The following is a 22,296-nucleotide window of genomic DNA, read 5'->3' as shown; positions in this document are numbered from 1 at the left end:
ACAAAGACACGAGTCCGACTCAAAACACACACTTTATTAATTAGATCAGCTGCTTACATTGAAAGCACATGAGTGTTAATGATGAGGCAATCATCATGTGATTGGTCTGTTAATAAACCCATCTAACCCAGATCAGAGGTTTACATTCACCCCAGAAGCAGCCGTGTTCATTCAAACATCATCGAGTTGTTGAGGGAAGATTAGTTTCTAAATGCAAATAAGGAACATTGAATCTGACCCTTCTTAAAAAGTAATGAGCATGTTTGCATGAGAGTAAAAAGCGAGCATTGAAATAAAAGCTGCACTCTGTGCCGCTCAGACTCTGCTGTGGAGGGCCACGTTATATTTTAAATATTCACAGGAAGCCGGTCATTGAGCTCAAATGCATGCACGCTGTGGTTTGCACTTTCTGTTCACGTTTGCACTTTAGACGTTATGTTAGTTTGTAGACATCATATATTATATATATATTATTGTATAGTTTTGCACTTTTATTATCAGCACCTCTCTTTTCCGGGGGGGGGGGGGGGGGGGGTCACTTCTGCAGAGAACACAGAGACACTGAAGAGGAACCAAGTGACAATAAATAGAGCCCAAACCCAGCATAGAGAGGTTCAGTGAATGTGGTTCTGAAGGTGTGGAGGTGGATCAGTGTGTCAGAGGAGACTCTGTAGAAGGAGAGAGAGCCAGCAGGATGATCCAGATACACTGCTACTCTACCAGAGGAGGAGGAGGAGGAGGAGGAGGAGGAGGAGGAGGAGGAGGAGGGGGAGGAGGAGGAGGAGATTTGTGTTGTTTTCTTATTGTGCCTGACAGAGTAACTCCCACCAGAGCACTCCAGACTCCAGGACTGATCATTCCCTCCAAACTCACATTCCTCTCTGTCTCCTCTCCTCTTGATTCCTCTGTAAGTCACTGATATATAAACCACTCCTCTCCTCTCGACCTCCCAGTAACAGCGACCAGTCAGAGCTTCTCTGCACATCAGCTGAGGCCAGAAGTCAAACCTCTCTGGATGATCAGGATATTTCTGCTTCTCCTCCACACGTGTCACCTTCCTGTTGTCCTCAGACAGTTGGAGGAATCTGTTCACTGTGTTTGAGTCCAGTGTGAGTCCACAGGAATCTGATGAGAGACACAGCAGGTATTAAAGGTTATTAAAGTACCTGTGATGTCCCAGTGTGAAGATGTTCATGATTAAAAACACACTTACACTTCCTGAGACCTGGCCTCAAGAACCGGACTGCAGCAGGCTCCAGGCTGAGAGCAGAGGGGGGGTCAGTTAGTCTTTAAAGGATCTGATATGTCCACCTCAGTCTGCCTCCAGAAACATCTACAAACACTGAGGTGTCTCTTTCATGATGTCTATGATCTCCTCTCCAGGTGTTGATCAGGTGGGGGCATGCTTCCTGTGTGCAGCGTTTGTGTGCATCAGGAAATATGGGTTTCTCTTTGGTTCACTGTGCGCTTCATATTTATCTTTTCTCTTGATTTCTGATTCCTGAATCTGTTTGAACATGTTTGAGTTTTGTTACATTTATATAAAAAACGCTTTCTGTGTGGATCTCTCTGGATTTGAGGGGCCCCAGACTCTCTCACCCCCGGTTCTTGTTGCTGCTGTTATTCTACTCAGAGACGGTAGACGCAAACAACAAACTAGACTTTTGAAACTAGAGGAAGATAAGGAGGACTTTTACAAAACAGTAATAGATTGTTGTCCAGAAGGAGAGCATGGACTTCATCTTCAAGTCAAGGAAAGACCACCACTGTAATGAAGATGGGATCTTACTAAGAGAGAACAATCCAATATTTAGATTTGATCCTTCTGTTGAACGCTCTGTTTGAAATGAATCGAAGCATCAGACTGAAAAAGCTTTTGAAAATAACAGAATATTTTGATTAAGGTCAAAATATACTAAGTCAGTGCCTCACCAGCCATGAACCTCACCGCACGTCACTGGCAGACCATATTCACACCATAACGGTTAAATACATTTATTTATTTGTGAGTCTGATCTCGCCGCCTGTTACGTATTTCTGGCTCAATATGTTTTTAGAAAGATGGTGATTCCACCGTGGAAACCATGGATGGAATGAAACGGGCAACATGTCCTCCACGATGTTTGCTGCGCCTGTTCATCTCTGCTTTTTCTGTCCTCCCGTTATTCAGAAAGTTGAAGAGCTTAACGTAACGCAGGCAACGAGATCATTTAGTGCTTAGCATCAATAAAGTACTATCTTCTCTTAGCTAATGTAATTACTGCTGAACCAACAGTAACGCGTTACAGACAAATGTAATCTGATTACTGTAACACGTTACTCCTAACACTGAAACTAATACATCATTATTTTCATTCCAGGGGAGGTTCTTCTGATTGGCCGTTTGCTAGGACTCAGAATAAAACATCTGGAAATGAATCAGTTTATTTATTCATGATGTCACTTCCTGTGCTAAATCTGTGTGAACATTAAAACCCCCCCACTCTGTTTCTGTTGGTGGTTCCACGATGAACATTGACCCACTGAGGGGGGGTCTCCTCTCAGTTGTGGAACATGTGTGTTTGATGCTAACAGCTGACGGCAGACAGTGTGAAGAGTCAGGGTCTATCAGCTCTGGGTGTTTCAGGTCATAGGAGCCAGTTTCTACCTCCTCTATCAGACTGAGAGCCTCTCCATACCTGAGCGTGTCCAGTCCAGCAGACAGCAGCCTCCCCCCTGAGGCTCCTGGGTGATTGTAGCTCAGGTCCAGCTCTCTCAGATGGGAGGGGTTTAAAGCTGAGGCCAGAGCATCACAGCCTTCCTCTGTGATCAGACAGCCTGACAGCCTGCAGACACACAAACAAGCCGTCAGATCATCTGAGGGTCCAGGACTGGAAGGGGCGGGGCTTATTACTGCATCACCTCTGGGTCATCTCTACACCTACAACTCCAGTCACTGCTTCACAGTTCAAATGGACAGCCATGGTAAGGGTCTTACTGATATGAACAGATCATAAAACAAAGGAATAGAGAATAATGTGAAGAAAGACTAGAGAGAAACATGTGCTTTTCTTATATTGTACTTCTTAAATGTATATATAAACATATATATATATATATATATATATACAGTATATATATATATATATATATATATATATAAACATATATATATAAATATATATATATATATATATATATATATACTGTTTATATATATATAAACATATATATATAAACAGAAGTATTGATGTGTTCATAAGCCCAATTTACAAATAAATTCAGTCAATTCAAGTTGAAAGCATTTAGTGAGTTGGTAAAAAAAAGCCCAATAACTGATTTGCTTTACAAACCCTTCCTGTTTCTCCTTATTATAATCAATCTGAGGGTTCTGTGTTAACGGATGAGCCGCCAACAAAGTGAAGTAAACCCTCTGGAGAGCTGGATATACAGATGTAGCACTTCATTTCAGACTCCAGCTTACAGCTTCCTGCCTACGGCCTGCCAAAGACCAGTATAGAGGAATGTTAAGCCCTCCCACTATTTTCCAAGCGGGCGTTGCCAGATTTTCAATTTCAGGATTTAACCAGGAGATGGCGCTTCATTCACAAATACAGAAAGACAAGCTTCATGGACTTTCAGTTGTGTTTTGAAGAGCATTTGAACACATCAATATTTTAGATCAACTAAAGTATATCTAATCTTGTAATTCAATAATATATAGTCTTTATATATTAAATAATCATAATTATAATGTAAATGTTTACATTACACTTCTTTATTTGTTATGCTCATACTTTTACCTTTACAATCGTTTGCTTTAATATGCAGTATATTTTTGTGTTTGCTTCCTCCTGCTCCCTTTCGGACACATACTGTATGATTTATTATTATTATTAATATGAAGATATTATTAAGATAAGATAAGATGTTACTTTATTGATTGAACATTTTAGTTTAGAATGTGCTGTCCCACGGTAATTCAGAAGGCTCACAGGTCACATTCAGACCATTATTTAAAACAATAGGTGCTTTCACACCGTCTACAGTTTGATTTGTATAGAGGGAGCTCTGTCAGTGTTCGAATTACCCATTTGCTTTCGGGGAGCCCTATTTTTCAGAGCACATCCTGCTACTAAATATGTCACACGCACGCTCTGTTGACTGGCGCAGCAGCGCGGATGCGATCAATTGCTATAAAAACACTCTTCTACTAATACAGACGGTGTCACTATGCCGGCGGATGTGGCCGTTGTTGAAGCCTCTTCAGGCTCCGCATCGGCAGGCCTGTCCCTCGGTGTGGAGCTGTCAAACTCGACCCTAACGCCGCTTACAGCCGACCAACTAAAAGTTGTTTTCCGTTCACGTTGTCATTTTTAGACTCCTTCGCTTCTTTGCTTCTGAATCCAAAAGCTGTGACGCTTGGCTGTTTTCGTTTTGCCATATTTTTTTATTACACAGCCAGAGTTAAAAAAATATCAATATGAACATTTCAAATACCGCGCCGGCATCACCGCCATAACCATAGCAACGTAAGTAAGAATGCAGCGCCGCCACGTACAGATGGCAACACCCAGACATATTCACAAATATAAAACAAATATTCAGAAACTGTAATGAACAATAACTATTATTTATTTCAAGAACTGTTATTTACGGAAACTCAACATTTCTAATCTGTGTGACACAAATATGCACGATTGTTTTGGGCTCCCCCTATTTATCTCAAAGTCAGCCTTCAGGGGAGCTCCCTCCCTCTTCGGGGGAGCCAAGCTCCTCCTAGCTCCCCCCCATTTCGAACAGTGTCTGTGGCTGAATGGCCAGCGATTAGGTGCGGCGCATTTAGAATAGGTGATCAGAGCTAACTGCCTGCCGTCAGATTTCATTTAAAAAACAGATCTGATTTTAAGACTATTTCTGCGCTCATAAAGAATGATAAGAATAAGAATAATGCGTATTGAACTGGTTTCATTAATTACTGAGTTTATTTAACACTAGAACCGCCAATCGGGTCATTTTGTGTGATGTGTGTTGTGTGTGTGCAATGTAACTTTTTTTCAATAAAATATTAAAGTCTCCCAGTCCCTGACTTTTCCTGAAAGTGTGTTATGTAGCACCCTATGTTGTTAAAAATTGCATTCTAATAGCGGGATTTGACGGGTTTAGGTAGGCCTATACAAAAACCTCTGGCGGTTCTAGTGTTAAGGTAATTAGGTACAGTAGAAGCCCTTTTTTATCAGTAACGAATTTAGCAGTTGAACATAAAAGTCAACTAACTGAGGGTCACTTGCAATGACAGTGTTGTGTCTAACTGTAAGCTTGTCACTCAGAGTAACCTACCGTTAATTTAGCTGCTGGGGAAGAAAGATCAGGGGGGAAGGGGGGGAGAGAGCTGTGGTTGATGGGCCATTAGTTGTGTAAATACACAGCTGAGAGCTGCCGTTTCATTCAGACTGTTTAAAAAACTGTAACAACGGACTATTTTTCTTAGCGGATGCATGTCAATTTAAATCAATACATACAACTATTTTTTAAATCAATACATACAACTATTTTTTAAATCAATAAAAACATTTTCTAAATCCATAAAAGCATTTAAATTAATATTGGGAGTCATGTCGTTACTTTGTTGAGAATGTGGCCGTGTAATAAGCGGGATAATTTGCAGCGACTTGTTCCTTATGGGGAAAATAACACCCGTCATGTGTGTGTAGTAGAGGTGTGTGTGGTTAAAACACTTTCATGAAGTGAAGGAATTTCCTTCTATGAAACAGCTGTGGGCAGCAGTGAGTGTCACGGACATGAATTCATAGATCAAGGCAGACTGGTGCACACACTCTCCTGTCCTGCCAGGCGACACGCCCGTTCTAAGCCGTGTCCCTCACTCCTCACATCCCAAGCATCCCCACAAGTGTATTATGTTGTTACATCGTTTCAGATGATATGTTTCAGTTGTGCTCTGTCTATGTTCAGTGATGCAAACTTTTCACCTTTCGGCGAAATTCGCCGTTTTGAATCCAAAATAAGTCGTTTGTGTGATTCATGTAGATCTGCAATACAAATATTTTTGGGGTATGGGGGGGGCTGGGACCCGGAGTAATCTGCGGCCGTGAGCTGTTATGTGCCATCATGACACGCATGGTGTTCTGTTTTTATATATTATAATAAATTATTTTGTTAAATAACAACATGTTGATGTTTTGTAAATGAGTACATGTGTCTTATTTAGCACAGAGTATGATATCCGTGACATATGGATCTTAACAAAGTTCCGCTGTACATCCAGCGTACTGTATCTCACTTTATTTCACATGAGCTCCAGTGTGGAACCCCACTGCACCCCCTGGTGGATCAATGATCCATTGCAGCTGGCTTCATTATAATTACATTTATCTATCACGGGGGCGGTCTCAAGTCAAGCTGGAGGTTTTCCCTTGAGCGAGGGCAGATCACGTACCAATCACGGCCCTCGCGTTTCAAACTTTCTGAAATGAATCGCTACATCTGTAGGCTGTGTTTTTCATAAAGCATATTCAAGTATCAAGATTCATTTACCTACATTTGATTGATCTATGAGGCAATATACCTCACCTCTAGTGAGGGGCCCAGCCCTTTGTTTTGTTTCTGTGTGTCACAAGGGGGGATGTTTTTGAACTTGAAAGAAGTTTGTGCCAAGAACCATTTAGTGAATTGTGACTGATATATTGTGTTGTGTTTCTCTTGAATGATGTTTTTGATGATGGTATTCCCACACCACACAGCAGGGCTGATTGTTGGCTGAGTCAAAGTGTTCTGGTCTCTGACCTGAGAGTCTTCAGTTCACAGTGTGGACTCTCCAGTCCAGCAGACAGCAGCTTCACTCCTGAATCCTGCAGGTCGTTGTTACTCAGGTCCAGATCTCTCAGACTAGAGGACTGGGAGCTGAGGACTGAGGACAGAGCTGCACAGCTTCTCTCTGACAGGTTACAGCCACTCAGCCTGAAGAGACGATGAGGACAACAGTTATTCAGAAGACAGCAGTGTGTTAATAACTGATTCTCTAAATCAAATGATCTCTGTACTCACAGAGCTTTGTTGGAGGCTTTGACCACTGGCAGCAGCCTCAGAAGAGCCTCCTCTGAAGCAGAGTATCTCTTCAGGTCGAACACGTCCAGATCTTCTCCTGATGACAGTAAGATGAAGACCAGAGCTGACCACTGAGCAGGAGACAGATTATCTGTGGAGAGACTTCCTGAACTCAGGGACTGTTGGATCTGCTCCACTAGAGAACGATCATTCAGTTCATTCAGACAGTGGAACAGGTTGATGCTCCTCTCTGCAGACAGATCCTCATCCATCTTCTTCTTGATGTACTGGACTGTTTTCTGATTGGTCTCTGAGCCACTTCCTGTCTGTGTCAGCAGGCCTCGTAGGAGTTTCTGATTGGTCTGCAGAGAAAGACCCAGGAAGAAGCGCAGGAACAAGTCCAGGTGTCCGTTTGGACTCTGTAAGGCCTGGTCCACAGCACTCTGGTAGAGATCTGTTAGTTTAGGTTTGGGTTTAGGTTTAGGTTTGGGTTTAGGTTTGGGTCTGAATACTTTAAGCAGCCAGGAGGTTGTTGGTTCTTCTACCAGCAGGTTGACTCCAGAGGTGATGAAGGTCAGATGGACATGAAGAGCAGCCAGAAACTCCTGAACGCTCAGATGGACGAAGCAGAACACCTTGTCCCTCTGGTACAGTCCTCTCTCCTCTCTAAAGACCTGTGTGAACACTCCTGAGTACACTGAGGCTGCTCTGATATCGATGCCACACTCTGTCAGGTCGGACTCATAGAAGATCAGGTTGCCTTTCTGCAGCTGCTCAAAAGCCAGTTTCCCCAGAGCCTCCATCATCTTCCTGCTCTCTGGACTCCAGTGTGGATCTGTCTCAGCTCCTCCATCATACTTGATGTTCTTCACTTTGGACTGAACCACCAGGAAGTGGATGTACATCTCAGTCAGGGTCTTGGGCAGCTCTCCCCCCCCTCTGGTTTTCAACACCTCCTCCAGAACTGAAGCAGAGATCCAGCAGAAGACTGGGATGTGGCACATGATGTGGAGGCTTCGTGAGGTCTTGATGTGGGAGATGATGGTGCCGGCCTGCTCCTGATCTCTGAATCTCTTCCTGAAGTACTCCTCCTTCTGTGGGTCAGTGAACCCTCGGACCTCTGTCACCATGTCCACACACTCAGGAGGGATCTGATTGGCTGCTGCAGGTCGTGTGGTTATCCAGAGGCGAGCAGAGGGAAGCAGCTTCCCCCTGATGAGGTTTGTCAGCAGCACATCCACTGAGGTGGACTCTGTGACATCAGTCAGGATCTCAGTGTTGAGGAAGTCCAGAGGAAGTCGACTCTCATCCAGACCGTCAAAGATGAACACAACCGGGAACTGATCAAACCTGCAGATTCCTGCGTCTCTGGTTTCAGAGAAGAAGTGATGAACAAGTTCCACCAAGCTGTACTTGTTCTCTCTCACCACATTCAGCTCTCTGAAGGTGAATGGAAATATGAACTGGATGTCCTGGTTGGCTTTGCCTTCAGCCCAGTCCAGAGTGAGCTTCTGTGTTAAAACTGTTTTCCCAATGCCAGCCACGCCCTTTGTCAGCACTGCTCTGATTGGTGCATCTCTTCCAGGTGAGGCTTTAAAGAGGTCTTCTTGTCTGATGGTTGTTTCTGGTCTGTCTGGTTTCCTGGATGCTGTTTCAATCTGTCTGACCTCATGTTCATCATTGACCTCTGCAGACCCCCCCTCTGTGATGTAGAGCTCTGTGTAGATCTGGTTCAGAAGGGTTGGGTTTCCTGCTTTAGCAATGCCCTCAAACACACACTGGAACCTCTCCTTCAGGGTGGACTTAAGTTTACGCTGACAGACTCCAGCACGAGTTCCTGAAAGAACACACAACAAAAGATCATGAGGTCACACTGTAACTCTGGTTCTCTGAATGAAGTATGGATATATGTTGGTCTCTTGAGACATCAGCAGAGGAGACATTTATCCAGAGTGTTAACTCTCTATAGAAACCCTCTTACTGCTCTGCAGACGGTCAGCCAGCTTCTCCTGCTTCATGCTCCTCAGGAAGTGCAGTGTGATGTTCAGGAATGCCTCTCTGCTCCTCCTCTGCTCTTCATCCTCATCCTCCAACACCTCCTCATCCTCACTCTGACTCTCTAAGCCTTCTGGGTAATTTGAACTCAGAGCCTTCTGGAACTTCTTCAGCTCGCTCTTCACAAAGGTGACGATGTGGTCCTCCAGCAGCTGGAACATCACATGAAGGACACAAACTATAAACCATGGATCCAAACATCAGATCCGGACAGACTGACTCTCTGAAAGTGCAGCATGGAGATGACTGTGAACAGAAGAGAGGTCAAGTATCTGGAGTACATGTACTCACCGTGAATATGGAGTCCAGCTGTGTCTGATGCTGCTGGGCAGACTGACCACCGGGAACCTCCCAGCTCTCCTGGTCCCCTCTGTGGAGGAACCATGAAGCATTAGCTCACATGATGTCTGTCCACACAGAGACACACTCAGGGTAAAGGAGGACAGGGAAACAGGCTGGTGGTCCTGTGCGTCAGCGGGAACTTTGCACTACAGGAATATTTATTTCCAGCTACTGTTGAAGAGGATTCTGTCCATCCTTCATTCTGGTCTTCCTGGAACGTGGCTGTGTGGATAGAGACTGGACTCTGCAGCTGGCTAACAGCTGTTCATCAGGAAGAGGACAGACCTAGGGACAGTTCTTACACCAGCCCCCGTTACCCCCCCAGCTCCACCTCCAGCACCACAGCAGGGGTCAGGGTTCACCTGGCAGTAGAGCTGGTTGTGACTTTGATGAAGGCTCAGTCTCCTCCATCAGAAGTGTTTGAGAGATGGTGGAACAGCTTCTGAACAGCCTGAGTTTTCAGATGGAGTTTCACTGCCCCTCCCAGTGTGGACGTTCACAACTAAACACTTTGGTAGGAGCCATTTCCTTAGATTATAGTATCTTATCTTTTTAGAGTATAACCTGAGATTCTGTGGTGTATATTATTTATTATTTAATTTGAGTGTGTTACTCTGCAGGTGGAGGGGCTGCAGCATAAAAGGAGAGGTGCTGCAGCCTACTGGCTGACTGGAGTAAACAGTTCTTAGACCTTGCTGGTTGGGAGCGTCACAGCTTGGTTCTTCTGCCTTTAACATTGAAATATCAGTTTATATGACAAATAGTTTGTTTAAAAACGTTTATTTATTTTTGCCTTTTTTGGAATAAACTATCTTTTCAATCGCATCTAGACATTTATATTTTTTCTCTCGAACTACAAGCGTCTATTCGTCGGTCAGCCCCACGAGTGAATCACAAACAAAGGACACAAAACTAATGGATATCGTGGTCACTACAACTTTGGACAAGAGAAGGGGTCGGATGAGACTTTATACAAACTGGTTTTATTCTATCATAACCGGACTCTTACGGCCCGTCCACACAGCGGCGTGCGTTGAAGCTTGCCGGCGGGGGGCTGAAACTCGACTAACAACCAATCACATGAATCTCCCGCCCCGGACACAAAAGCACGCGGTTTGATTGGCTAGAGCTTGTACTGGCAGATGATTCAATTGGCTGACGCTTCCGCCGAAGCTTCAAAAGTTGAATATTGCTCAACTTTTGCAGCAAGCAACGCAAGCAACGCAAGCAACGCGAGCAACGCGAGCAACGCGAGCAAAGCTACGTTTCGCTCCCACAATGCAGTTCGGCGAAGCGTGACGTCACCCCATTCAAAGTGAATGGGCAGAAGCGTTGAGCTACTCGTTACTATGAGTTACAGCTTACTTCTGATCAGCAGATGGAGGTCTTCCTTTAAAGTTTATGATGTCATCCTTCGACCGGTCGCTCTTGAAGGACAGACAGCTGGGAGAGTCTGGTCTCTGCTGCTGGACCCTGAAACAGAAACAGATGCAGACATTGGCACGCTGGAGAAAACTAATGAAAATATGTTAAATCTAAAGTCACTATATTTAATAATGTAATGGTATAAATCGCTCTGTGTTGCTAATGTGTGAACAGATCGTAATGGAAATTAAAAACTGAGACATGTACTGCTATCTGTAAAACGATATTTGATCCACTTTAGTGAGGTTGTGTGAAATGTTAATGTTGTTTAAGCCATCTGATGGTGACATGAATATTAGAGGAAAGTAAGAAGTCTCGGGCGGCAGTATTCTGGATGAGCTTTAGTTGTCTGTAAAAACTCTGTTGCAGTAATCAAGTCTGCTTCTATCATAACAACAGGACTCTTACTGTGAGTTACAGCTTACTTCTGATCAGCAGATGGAGGTCGTCCTTTAAAGTTCATGATGGCTCCCTTCGACCGGTCGCTCTTGAGGGACAGACAGCTGGGAGAGTCTGGTCTCTGCTGCTGGACCCTGAAACAGAAACAGATGCATCAAGAGAAGAAGAAGGAGCTCTTCATCGTCCCACAGAGGGGAAATGTACATTCTGCATTTGATCCATCCTAGTGTTAGGAGCAGTGGGCTGCCATATGTGCGGGCCCGGGGAGCAGTGTAGGGAACGCTGCCTTGCTCAGGGACACCTGGGTAGCACTTGGTCTTCTGGGGTCTTGAACCGGTGACTCTCTGGTTCCCAAGCCAAGTCCCTACGGACTTTGCCACCACCGCCCATACGTTGAACCGCTGGAGAAAAACTGATGAAAATATGTTAAATCTAAAGTCACTCTTTTCAATGTAATGGTATAAATCGCTCTGTGTTTCCCAACAGATGAACCTTCCAGACTCTCTGAGTCTCCTCTATCAGCCGGTGGACTGCTCTCTATGTGAAGGACTCTGGAAGATGTTCAGAGTAAATCCTAAAGACGTGAAGTTTATCTACAAAGTGCCTCGCGTCTCTTCAGCTGCCCTACAGCCAGCAGTGTGAAGCTAACGTAAACACATCTCTTTAGTGGAGAACGTCACTGAGTTCATGTCCAGGATGCTAACTGCAGTTCACTTAACCTGTTAACCCCTGAGCCTGCTTTCAGGTCTCAGGCTCGAAAATGACATTCCCAGAACAAATGACCATATCTTCTAAAAGGAGTAAATTAATCATCTTTTTTCTCAAAGTAATGATAAACCTGTGAGTTGGATGTAGAAGAGTCAGAATCAATATAGATGTTTTTATTGTAAAGTAATTTCAGATTGAACATAGTAAAAACATGTAAATTATTGTGTCCGTCCAAAAATAAACCATTACTTACAGTGAAAAACACCCTTGAATGATGGGATAGTAGACTAAAAGCTTTAGGAATCCAAACTATAACATATAATAAGTACCCTGTATCAAGATTGATAGAAAACAAGTGACATTTGACCTTTTTAGAGAGGTTTAGAAAAAAAAACACTTCTGGGGTCATTTGGGTGCATTTTCCATATCTCTGGCCCCCCTCGGTTGATTTTGATGATTGACACCTCTTTTTAACCGTTAGAGCCAATAGAATCGAGAGGGAAGTTCCTAAAATCCATCTAAAGATTACCATTGGTGAATAGAGTGATGCGTAGCCAGAATGCCCAAAACAGGAAGCTGTCATACACTCTCGTAGCAGCTATACAGTATATTAAATCTCCGTTATTGACATACATATGAAGATGGATTATCCGTAATCATTTCAAAGTGACACAGACACATTGGATTAACCTGCAGCAGCGTTTTTATCGTTTTAATGCCATTGAACACAACTATTGATCAGAAACAGCAAAAGGTAAGACATATTTCCCGATTTTGCTCCGTAAAGCTACGTTGTGTGTTGTCTGGGTTCGCTTCCCATGCCGCGAGTTTTGATCGCTCAGTGATGATACTTATACCCCTAGAATCTGTGGAATCTCAGCTTGCTAGCTAATGTCTTGTTTGTGCAGATCCGATAAGTATATGTTTTTTCTACCGTGAGTTCTTTGCTAAGTGCGTTAGCATTCTTTCGTTCAGGGCTCATTTAGACACTTCTTGTGAGACTTGTGTTTTGTTACGGTAAAAATGGTTTGTATCGTTAGTTAGCTGAGTTTCTTCCCGTTAAGTGGGTATGACACATTGATAGGTTGTTAAAGAGCAACTTGCAGGTTTTTTTTTACTACATTTATGCTTAACCTTGCCTGAAAATTACAATTAAAAATGTTAATGCAGGATTTGATATGTTTTACAAGACATAAGGAATTCAGAGGAAAAGGAGCCGTTTTGAGCTCTGCTACTAAAAATTGCTTTTTTTAACGTCATACGTCAAACGCGTCATATTACGTCACATGGGGGATTTAACTTTCTCAGACTTGTTCTCTGCCCAATCTGCGGTAGTAGTTTGTAGTTGGTTTAAGCGGTTGTGATTTAGTGAGCTGGTATTTTTGAGAGAACACTTGGAGTGCAATGGTGTGTGGAAGAGGACCATTTTACATTCAATGTCAGCATCAAGCCACAACCACACACAAGGAGAGGAATATCATCCATGGTGAGCTCCATCTATGATCCTCTTGGGTTCCTTGCACCCTTCACTCTGCCTGCCAAGTTGCTATTACAAGAGCTGTGTAGAACTAGCTACGGTTAGGATGAGAACATACCTGAGAAGCTTTCTAAGCAGTGGGTTACATGGAAGGTAGATCTTCAGAAGATGACTGACTTCAAGGTAAAAAGGTGCATCAAGCCCAAAGACTTTGGCCAACAGATCCAAGCACAACTACACCATTTCTGGGATGCAAGTGAGCAGGGGTACGGCACAGTGAGCTACTTGAGACTGGTGAACCACAATAACAACATTCACGTGGCATTCATGATGGGAAAGGCAAGAGTAGCTCCTCTCAAGAAGATCACAATCCCCAGGATGGAGCTTGCTGCTGCAGTGCTGGCTACAAGAGTGGACACATTACTCAGAGCAGAGTTGCAACTACAGTTGGAAAGCTCTATGTTATGGACTGATAGCCAATCTGTGCTCAAATACATCGTGAACCAACACACAAGGTTTCACACATCTGTTGCAAACAGGATCTCCATCATCAGGGAGTCCACAGAGATAACCCAATGGCACTACGTGAACACAAAGATCCATCCTGCTGATGTCGCCTCTAGAGGACAAAAGGCCGACACATTTATGGAGAACAGAACATGGATCCATGGCCCAGAAATGCTCTGGAAGTCAGAAAAGGACTGGCCGCTGTTTCCCCTGGAATCCATCCCTCTCTCCTGTGATGATTTAGAGGTCAAAAGAAATGCTATAGTCAACACAGTTATAGTCACAGAAAATCCTACAGGCAAGCTACTCATGCATTTCTGCAGCTGGAGAAAAGTGAAAGCTGCAGTAGCATGGGTCCTGAAGTTCAAAGAAGGCTTGAAGCGGCTCGTTCAAAGGAGAAAAGAGCTTATTTCCACTTTAAAGGACTCCAACACCGATGCTCAAAACAAAAGCAATGTTGAGCAGAAAATAGAAAACATGAAGGCCACACCGGGTGGACAGACCATTACTCTGGAAGATCTTGAGAAGGCAGAAAAAGAAAAAAAAAACGTATCTATGCCACAATTTTAGATGCAGATTTTGTTAAACTAATACGTTTGCGCTGTGGACCAACACTATACATTGACGGGGAAGGGGGTAGCAATAAAGATAACACAATTAAACAGTTACACAACATAACAGAAATAATATCGATAGCAGCGTCCCTAGCAACCACCTTGGTAACAATGAAAACGTTGTATGGACACAGTTTCCTGAAGTAATCTTCGTAATAACTAGCAAACTAAAGATCATGTGCATCCACTGCACACATCATCTGAAATAACAACTCATATTTCTCGCATCAAATGACATCAAAACGCATTTTAATGCCCAAACTAACCTTAAAATAGGCATTTTCCACCGAGAATAGAACGAATCTCGGCCATGTTTTTTTTTTCTGCAGGGAGAAATGTGAAGATCACGTGACATAGACGCCAGCCATTGGAATGAATGGTGAAAAAAAACGTAGGGATCTTACCATTTCAGAGGCGTTTTTGTATAAATACTACGTCCTACGTTGTGGACCAACGTAGTCATTACACGTTTTTTTGTGAGAATGGGTTGGTGAGGCAGGTTCTCTATTCTGTTTTGAAGCAGCAGACTTTGGATGAAGAAGGGCTACAAACCCTTTTATGTGAGGTAGAGGCCATTTTGAACAGTCGACCAATCACAACAGTCTCAAATGACCCTCAAGACCTGGAGCCTCTAACCCCAAATCACATCTTGCTTTTAAAAACCAAGCCAATTCTGCCCCCTGGAGTTTTTGACAAGAAGGACCTGTACATAAGACGCCGATGGAAACAGGTGCAAACATGGCAGACTTATTCTGGAAACGCTGGTGCCGGGAATACTTACCCCTCATGCAAGAAAGACAGAAATGGTGCAAGGAGAAGAGAAGCTTTAAACCTGGAGATGTATGGTAGTTGAACCTACTGCTCCCCGTGGCTCGTGGATCCTGGGAAGAGTGCTAGAAGCTATGGCAGACACTAAAGGACTGGTTCGAGCTGTCAAAACACAGACCAGTGTGCTGGAGAGGCCAATCACCAAGATCTGTCTGCTGTTAGAATGTGAAGAGTGACGGCAGCAAAGAGTCTTCTTCCGCTGATGGCACGATGATATCATGTAGACAGGATGAGTAACACCACACAACTCATATTGATAGATGACTGGATTCATGAAATGAATAGAAATCCTGACTGTATAGGCTCCTTTTTGTATATTTGATCATTGTTTTTGTGGTACTCCAAAATACAATTAGAGGCCGGTTATGTGGGAGCCATTTCCTGAGATTACTCTGCAGGTGGAGGGGCTGCAGCATAAAAGGAGAGGTGCTGCAGCCTACTGGTGTGGCTGACTGGAGCAAACAGTTCTTAGACCTTGCTGGTTGGGAGCGTCACAGCTTGGTTCTTCTGCCTTTAACATTGAAATATCAGTTTATAGGACAAATAGTTTGTTTAAAAACGTTTATTTATTTTTGCCTCTTTTGGAATAAACTATCTTACTTTTCAATCGCATCTGGACATTTATATTGTTTCTCTCAAACTACAAGCGTCTATTCGTCGGTCAGCCCCACGAGTGAATCACAAACAAAGGACACAAAACTAATGGATATCGTGGTCACTACAACTTTGGACAAGAGAAGGGGTCGGATGAGACTTTATACAAACTGGTTTTATTCTATGATAACCGGACTCTTATGGCCCGTCCACACAGCGGCGTGCGTTGAAGCTTGCCGGTGGGGGGGGGGGGGCTGAAACTCGACCAACAACCAATCACATGAATCTCCCGCCCCGGACACAAAAGGACGCGGTTTGATTGGCTAGAGTTTGTACTGGCAGATGATTCGATTGGCTGACGCTTCCGCCGAAGCTTCAAAAGTTGAACATTGCTCAACTTTTGCAGCAAGCAACGCAAGCAAAGTTACGCTTCGCTCCCACAATGCAGTTCGGCGAAGCGTGACGTCACCCCATTCAAAGTGAATGGGCAGAAACGTTGAGCTACTCGTTACTATGAGTCACAGCTTACTTCTGATCAGCAGATGGAGGTCTTCCTTTAAAGTTTATGAAGTCGACCTTCGACCGGTCGCTCTTGAAGGACAGACAGCTGGGAGAGTCTGGTCTCTGCTGCTGGACCCTGAAACAGAAACAGATGCAGACATTGGCACGCTGGAGAAAACTGATGAAAATATGTTAAATCTAAAGTCACTATATTTAATAATGTAATGGTATAAACCGCTCTGTGTTGCTAATGTGTGAACAGATCGTAATGGAAATTAAAAACTGAGACATGTACTGCTATCTGTAAAATTATATTTGATCCACTTTAGTGAGGTTGTGTGAAATGTTAATGTTGTTTAAGCCATCTGATGGTGACATGAATATTAGAGGAAAGTAAGAAGTCTCGGGCGGCAGTATTCTGGATGAGCTTTAGTTGTCTGTAAAAACTCTGTTGCAGTAATCAAGTCTGCTTCTATCATAACAACAGGACTCTTACTGTGAGTTACAGCTTACTTCTGATCAGCAGATGGAGGTCGTCCTTTGAAGTCCATGACGTCGTCCTTCGACCGGTCGCTCTTTAGGGACAGACAGCTGGGAGAGTCCGGTCTCTGCTGCTGGACCCTGAAACAGAAACAGAGGCATCAAGAGAAGAAGAAGGAGCTCTTCATCGTCCCACAGAGGGGAAATGTACATTCTGCATTTGATCCATCCTAGTGTTAGGAGCAGTGGGCTGCCATATGTACGGGCCCGGGGAGCAGTGTAGGGAACGCTGCCTTGCTCAGGGACACCTGGGTAGCACTTGGTCTTCTGGGGTCTTGAACCGGTGACTCTCTGGTTCCCAAGCCAAGTCCCTACGGACTTTGCTACCACCGCCCATACATTGAACCGCTGGAGAAAAACTGATGAAAATGTGTTAAATCTAAAGTCACTCTTTTCAATGTAATGTTATAAATCGCTCTGTGTTTCCCAACAGATGAACCTTCCAGACTCTCTGAGTCTCCTCTATCAGCCGGTGGACTGCTCTCTATGTGAAGGACTCTGGAAGATGTTCAGAGTAAATCCTAAAGACGTGAAGTTTATCTCCAAAGTGCCTCGCGTCTCTTCAGCTGCTCTACAGCCAGCAGTGTGAAGCTAACGTAAACACATCTCTTTAGTGGAGAACGTCACTGAGTTCATGTCCAGGATGCTAACTGCAGTTCCCTTAACCCAGGGGTCGGCAACCCGCGGCCCTTTAAGCCCTCTGCTCTGGCTCCCTTGAGCTTAGACAAAAATAAGAAGGAAATAAAATAAAAGTATTTGTAGGACTATTTATATTTTGTTGGATGGTTGAAAATGTTTCGTATCTTGTGTTTTGAGGTGATACTGTGACACATAAATAAAAAATAAAACGGTTTTAATTAGGTCAACTCAAATATGCGTCACATCCTGCTACGGTCCCGCGCGAGCACCTTTTCCTGCGGGTGAATAACCTCAACCTCAAGTAACTGGATGGCCTACCTGCCTGTCAGCCTTCCATCTGTGCACAAACTTATCTCGTGCCCTCATTGGTCATGTGTGCGTTCGTATGTGTTGGAGGAGGGGCTCTGTGAGAAAGTCTGAAGGAAGAGGCCTATTTTTTCCGGTTGTGTATTTTCAAATTCTAGCGCACTCGAGCTGGTTTCTCCATTCTTATCAACCCTACCTTTAACTCTTTTTAGGATGCAGCTATCTGTTTTATTTATTTCAAAGTGGGCCCATTTTAATAATATATTTGTTTCCTTCAAATGTGCAGAGGACTCCCCAAGTGCTGTGTTTAATTTATTTTAAAGTAGGCCTGTGTATTATTTTTTATTTTCCTTATAGGAGTTCTTTGTTTCTTATTAGAGGTTAACAGTTTTATATAATGTAATAAAAAGCCTAATAAATGCAAAAAAACTGTAGTTTTTGTCTGCTATAACAATAAATACAACTTTATTAGCTATCAAGCTATGAAATATGTTTTGCGGCTCCAGACAAAAACATTTTTTGGAAAAAGGAGCAAAATGGCTCTTTTGGTCAAAAAGGTTGCAGACCCCTGCTTTAGTGGAGAACGTCACTGAGTTCATGTCCAGGATGCTAACTGCAGTTCACTTAACGCCCACCGACGTCGCTAATAACCAGGATTTCCTGAAGGTTACACAGAAGCTTCAACACAGACAACAACTGACTCAAATGGCTTTCAGTCCGTTTGAAATTCTTACCCCCCATCAGCAGATTGAGGCTCCATTGAGCGGTCACTCTTTGAGGAAACACAACGGGACTCAGGTCCAGGTCCAGGTCCAGGTCCAGGTCCAGCTTCAGGTCCAGGTCCAGGTTCAGGTCCAGGTCCAGGTCTAGGTCCAGGTCCAGGTCCAGGTTCAGGTTCAGGTCCAGGTCCAGGTTCAGGTTCAGGTCCAGGTCCAGGTCCAGGTCCAGGTTCAGGTTCAGGTCCAGGTTCAGGTCTAGGTCACACCTGGAATAAATTCACAACATAGACTGTATAAAGGACACCCACACACGTTTTTTCTATTTCTTCTGAAATCCTTGGTGTTTCAATACCCTCGTAGCACAGTGTTGCCCTGATGGTGTGGGGGGGGGGGTCACATTTTATAATGTATATAATAATCAGGGACCCCTAAGCTTCTAAAACACATGGTGAAACATTTTTTTCCTCCCAAAATAAAAAGTCATGCCATAGAGAGTGTTTTATTGATTCCTATTTATCAATCCATTTATTCACTTTTATATTTATATAGTTATTATTTGTCTATGTATCATTTTCATTTTCTTATTATTTATATAGTATTTATATTCTTCAACTGTTTCATTTATTGTGAGCTCTTTTTATCACCACTCCTGTTGACTATATTTATTAATTGTATTATTTTTTACATTCCCTTTCATTTATTCCTCTTTGTATTTTCACGTATTGTTTTCTTTAATTAATACTGTTTAAATGTTCATGTTCATATTTTTATTTTGTACCTGTTGTATTTATACATGAATTATTATATTGTATTTACTCATCTTTCAGGGTTCATACACTTTTTCACCAATGACTTCTCCATGACTTCTCCATGACTTCTCAATGACTTCTCCATGACTTCTCCATGACTTCTCCATGACTTCTCCATGACTTCTCAATGACTTCTCCATGACTTCTCAATGACTTCTCAATGACCTCTCCATGACTTCTCCATGACTTCTCAATGACTTCTCAATGACCTCTCCATGACTTCTCCATGACTTCTCCATGACTTCTCAATGACTTCTCAATGACTTCTCCATGACTTCTCCATGACTTCTCAATGACTTCTCAATGACCTCTCCATGACTTCTCCATGACTTCTCAATGACTTCTCAATGACCTCTCAATGACTTCTCCATGACTTCTCCATGACTTCTCCATGACTTCTCCATGACTTCTCCATGACCTTTACCTCATTTTCCATGACCAAAAACAAATTACCACTGAAAATGGTTTATTTGAACATGGAAGAGGAAAATAAGGTCTGCATATGAAACATGTTGTGCCTATCTAAAACAAATCAAATAGTAGGCTTACTAGCTTCTACACGCTGAAGCAAAGTAGTCAGGGATGCAAACTCATCAGGTATGAAAAAGGTGACAAGGATCCGAGCCCCCGACCCCCCCACCCCACAGAATATCAGAGGATTTCAGCAGAACAACTAAAGCAGCAGTGTTAACAATAACAGACACGCCAAAGAGTCACATCTAATAGAAATATATTAAAGCATTTATTTTAATTGTGTAGCAGTCAGTTTATAATTTTGGCAGCACTGTTGAGTATTTTGAAAATGTATTTTCATGCCTCTGTGCAAGGCTTAGTCTTTCTATCTTTATAGCCACATGGTGTAAAGTAACTAAGTTCATAAACTCAACAAGTACTATACTTGGGCACAATTTTGAGATACTTGTACTTTATTTAAGTATTTCAATGTTTTGCTACTTTGTTCTTCTACCCCTCTACAGTTCAGAGGTACATGGATACTTCTACTCCACTCCATGTATTTAATACCTTTAGTTACTTCTCAGATGTGGATGAATGATGTGAAATATAATCAAGTGTTAAATCAGACTTTAGTTCCACCTGGAGTAAATCCACCAGCTACCCTGCAGTATACAAAGTCATTCAAACTAGCTGCACCTTTAGCAGCTTTGAGAACACTTTCATGATCAATCATTATAAAACATATCATATATATTATTCTGAAATGGACCAACCTGCAAAATGACTACTTTCACTGTCTTTCACTATATTTTGATGAGAATACTTTTCTACTTTCACTTGAGGAACATTTTGAATGCAGGACTTTTACTGTAACAGAGTATTCCTAACAGCTGTTTACCAGCGGTGCAGTCTGTGCCACAGTGACTCCGCACAGATAACAAACGCACCGTAGATAATGTAGCTGGCCCTCATCCCGGAGCAGCAGAGTTCAGCCGGCCCGACAGGCAGGAAGACTCGAGCACACAGCTCTCGCTTCATATATAAAAAAATAACACCATGCGCGTCATGATGGCACATAACAGCTCGCGACCGCAGATTATTTCAGCGATTAGATCAAATGTAAATTATATTTGACGCAACTTTAGTTACATTTCAATGACTTTTCCAAAACTTTGGGAAAAATATTGTTTTCGATAACTTTTCCAGGGCCTGGAATTTGCATTTTGAATTTCCATGACTTTTCCAAGTTTTCAATGAACGTGTGAACCCTGAGCTTTATACTCCAACAGATATTATGTAAATACCATTTGACCTTTTATTGTATTTTTTAAATGTTCTTATTTTTTTTTTATTCAGCTTCATATATTTTCTTATAGGATTGTAATTGTTTTTATTGAATTCAAACATCTTCAATGTCCTTCTCTTCAACTCTTATCTCTGTTTACTTTGGCTTTTAATGTTTTATTTTTGCATTTTTAAAATTATTTGTTTTTTGATTTATTTGATTAATCAGTTCACCTGTGAGTGAGGCTGTGGGATGTATCGCCCCCTGGTGGCTGAGGGAGGAACATTAGTGTTGTTTCCTTTAATTACAAATTAAATGTTTACATTTCCACATTTATTATTTTAGTATTCAAAAAATGATTTGTATTATTATTAACGTATTCTTCTTTATATTTCCACATTTGTACCTTTTTTGTGATGTTTATCTTTAAATACTTCGCTAGTCATGTGACGAGGAACACACACACACACACACACACACACACACACACACACACACACACACACACACACACACACACACACACACACACACACACACACACACACACACACACACACACACACACACACACACACACACACACACACACACACACACACACACACACACACACACACACACACACACACACACACACACACACACACACACACACACACACACAAATAAAGAGAGAGGGTCTCTGAGTTATTACCTAATGATTGATAATAGCCGGTAGTATCTGTGTGTTCTGGAAAATCACAGAACGGCCGGTGTTCCGGTGTTACAGTATAAGTTGAGTCATGACAACTGGCGACATTCTATTATTTTCGTCATAGGAATCCGGGGCGTGTACATTGAGGACCCATTGTTGACTTACCAGGAAAGAAACATCGTTTGTCGTTTACGTTCATCTTTTGCTATATCTGCCTTCCTAAGATCACTTTGCTGCACATTCAGTACTCGTATTTGAGGTTGTGGGTGAGAGTCCGATATCGTGACGCTTACAGGGAGGTATCGAACATTACAAAGTAGGCGACTGTGTGGATGCCTGTTCAAAACATTG

General features: G+C 42.8%; 2 protein-coding genes across 2 annotated transcripts in view; both read right to left on the bottom strand.

Annotated features, from left to right (window-relative positions):
- Nucleotides 1–525: 525 nt before the first annotated feature.
- Nucleotides 526–22,296, bottom strand: part of LOC307035612 (NLR family CARD domain-containing protein 3-like) — a 110,259-nt gene continuing 88,488 nt past the window's right edge. The window contains exons 7-10 of the mRNA XM_079675175.1: nucleotides 6,784–6,957; nucleotides 2,679–2,825; nucleotides 1,214–1,260; nucleotides 526–1,125 (exon numbers count right to left, since the gene is read on the bottom strand). Of these exons, the coding sequence (XP_079531301.1) occupies nucleotides 536–1,125; nucleotides 1,214–1,260; nucleotides 2,679–2,825; nucleotides 6,784–6,957 (958 nt within the window). The 3' untranslated portion in view covers nucleotides 526–535. The remainder of the gene's footprint in view (nucleotides 1,126–1,213; nucleotides 1,261–2,678; nucleotides 2,826–6,783; nucleotides 6,958–22,296) is intronic.
- LOC307037180 (uncharacterized protein) lies at nucleotides 10,825–20,935 on the bottom strand (the record flags this gene model as incomplete). Its single annotated transcript, XM_079677959.1, has 3 exons — nucleotides 10,825–11,399; nucleotides 18,714–18,964; nucleotides 20,862–20,935. The coding sequence occupies 3 exons, from the start codon at nucleotides 20,933–20,935 to the stop codon at nucleotides 11,326–11,328; spliced, it is 399 nt and encodes a 132-aa protein (XP_079534085.1). The 3' UTR covers nucleotides 10,825–11,325.

Source organism: Notothenia rossii, assembly GCF_949606895.1.
Source record: "Notothenia rossii genome assembly, chromosome: 4".
NCBI classification, from domain to species: domain Eukaryota; kingdom Metazoa; phylum Chordata; class Actinopteri; order Perciformes; family Nototheniidae; genus Notothenia; species Notothenia rossii.
This window is presented reverse-complemented; position numbering and strand designations above follow the sequence as displayed.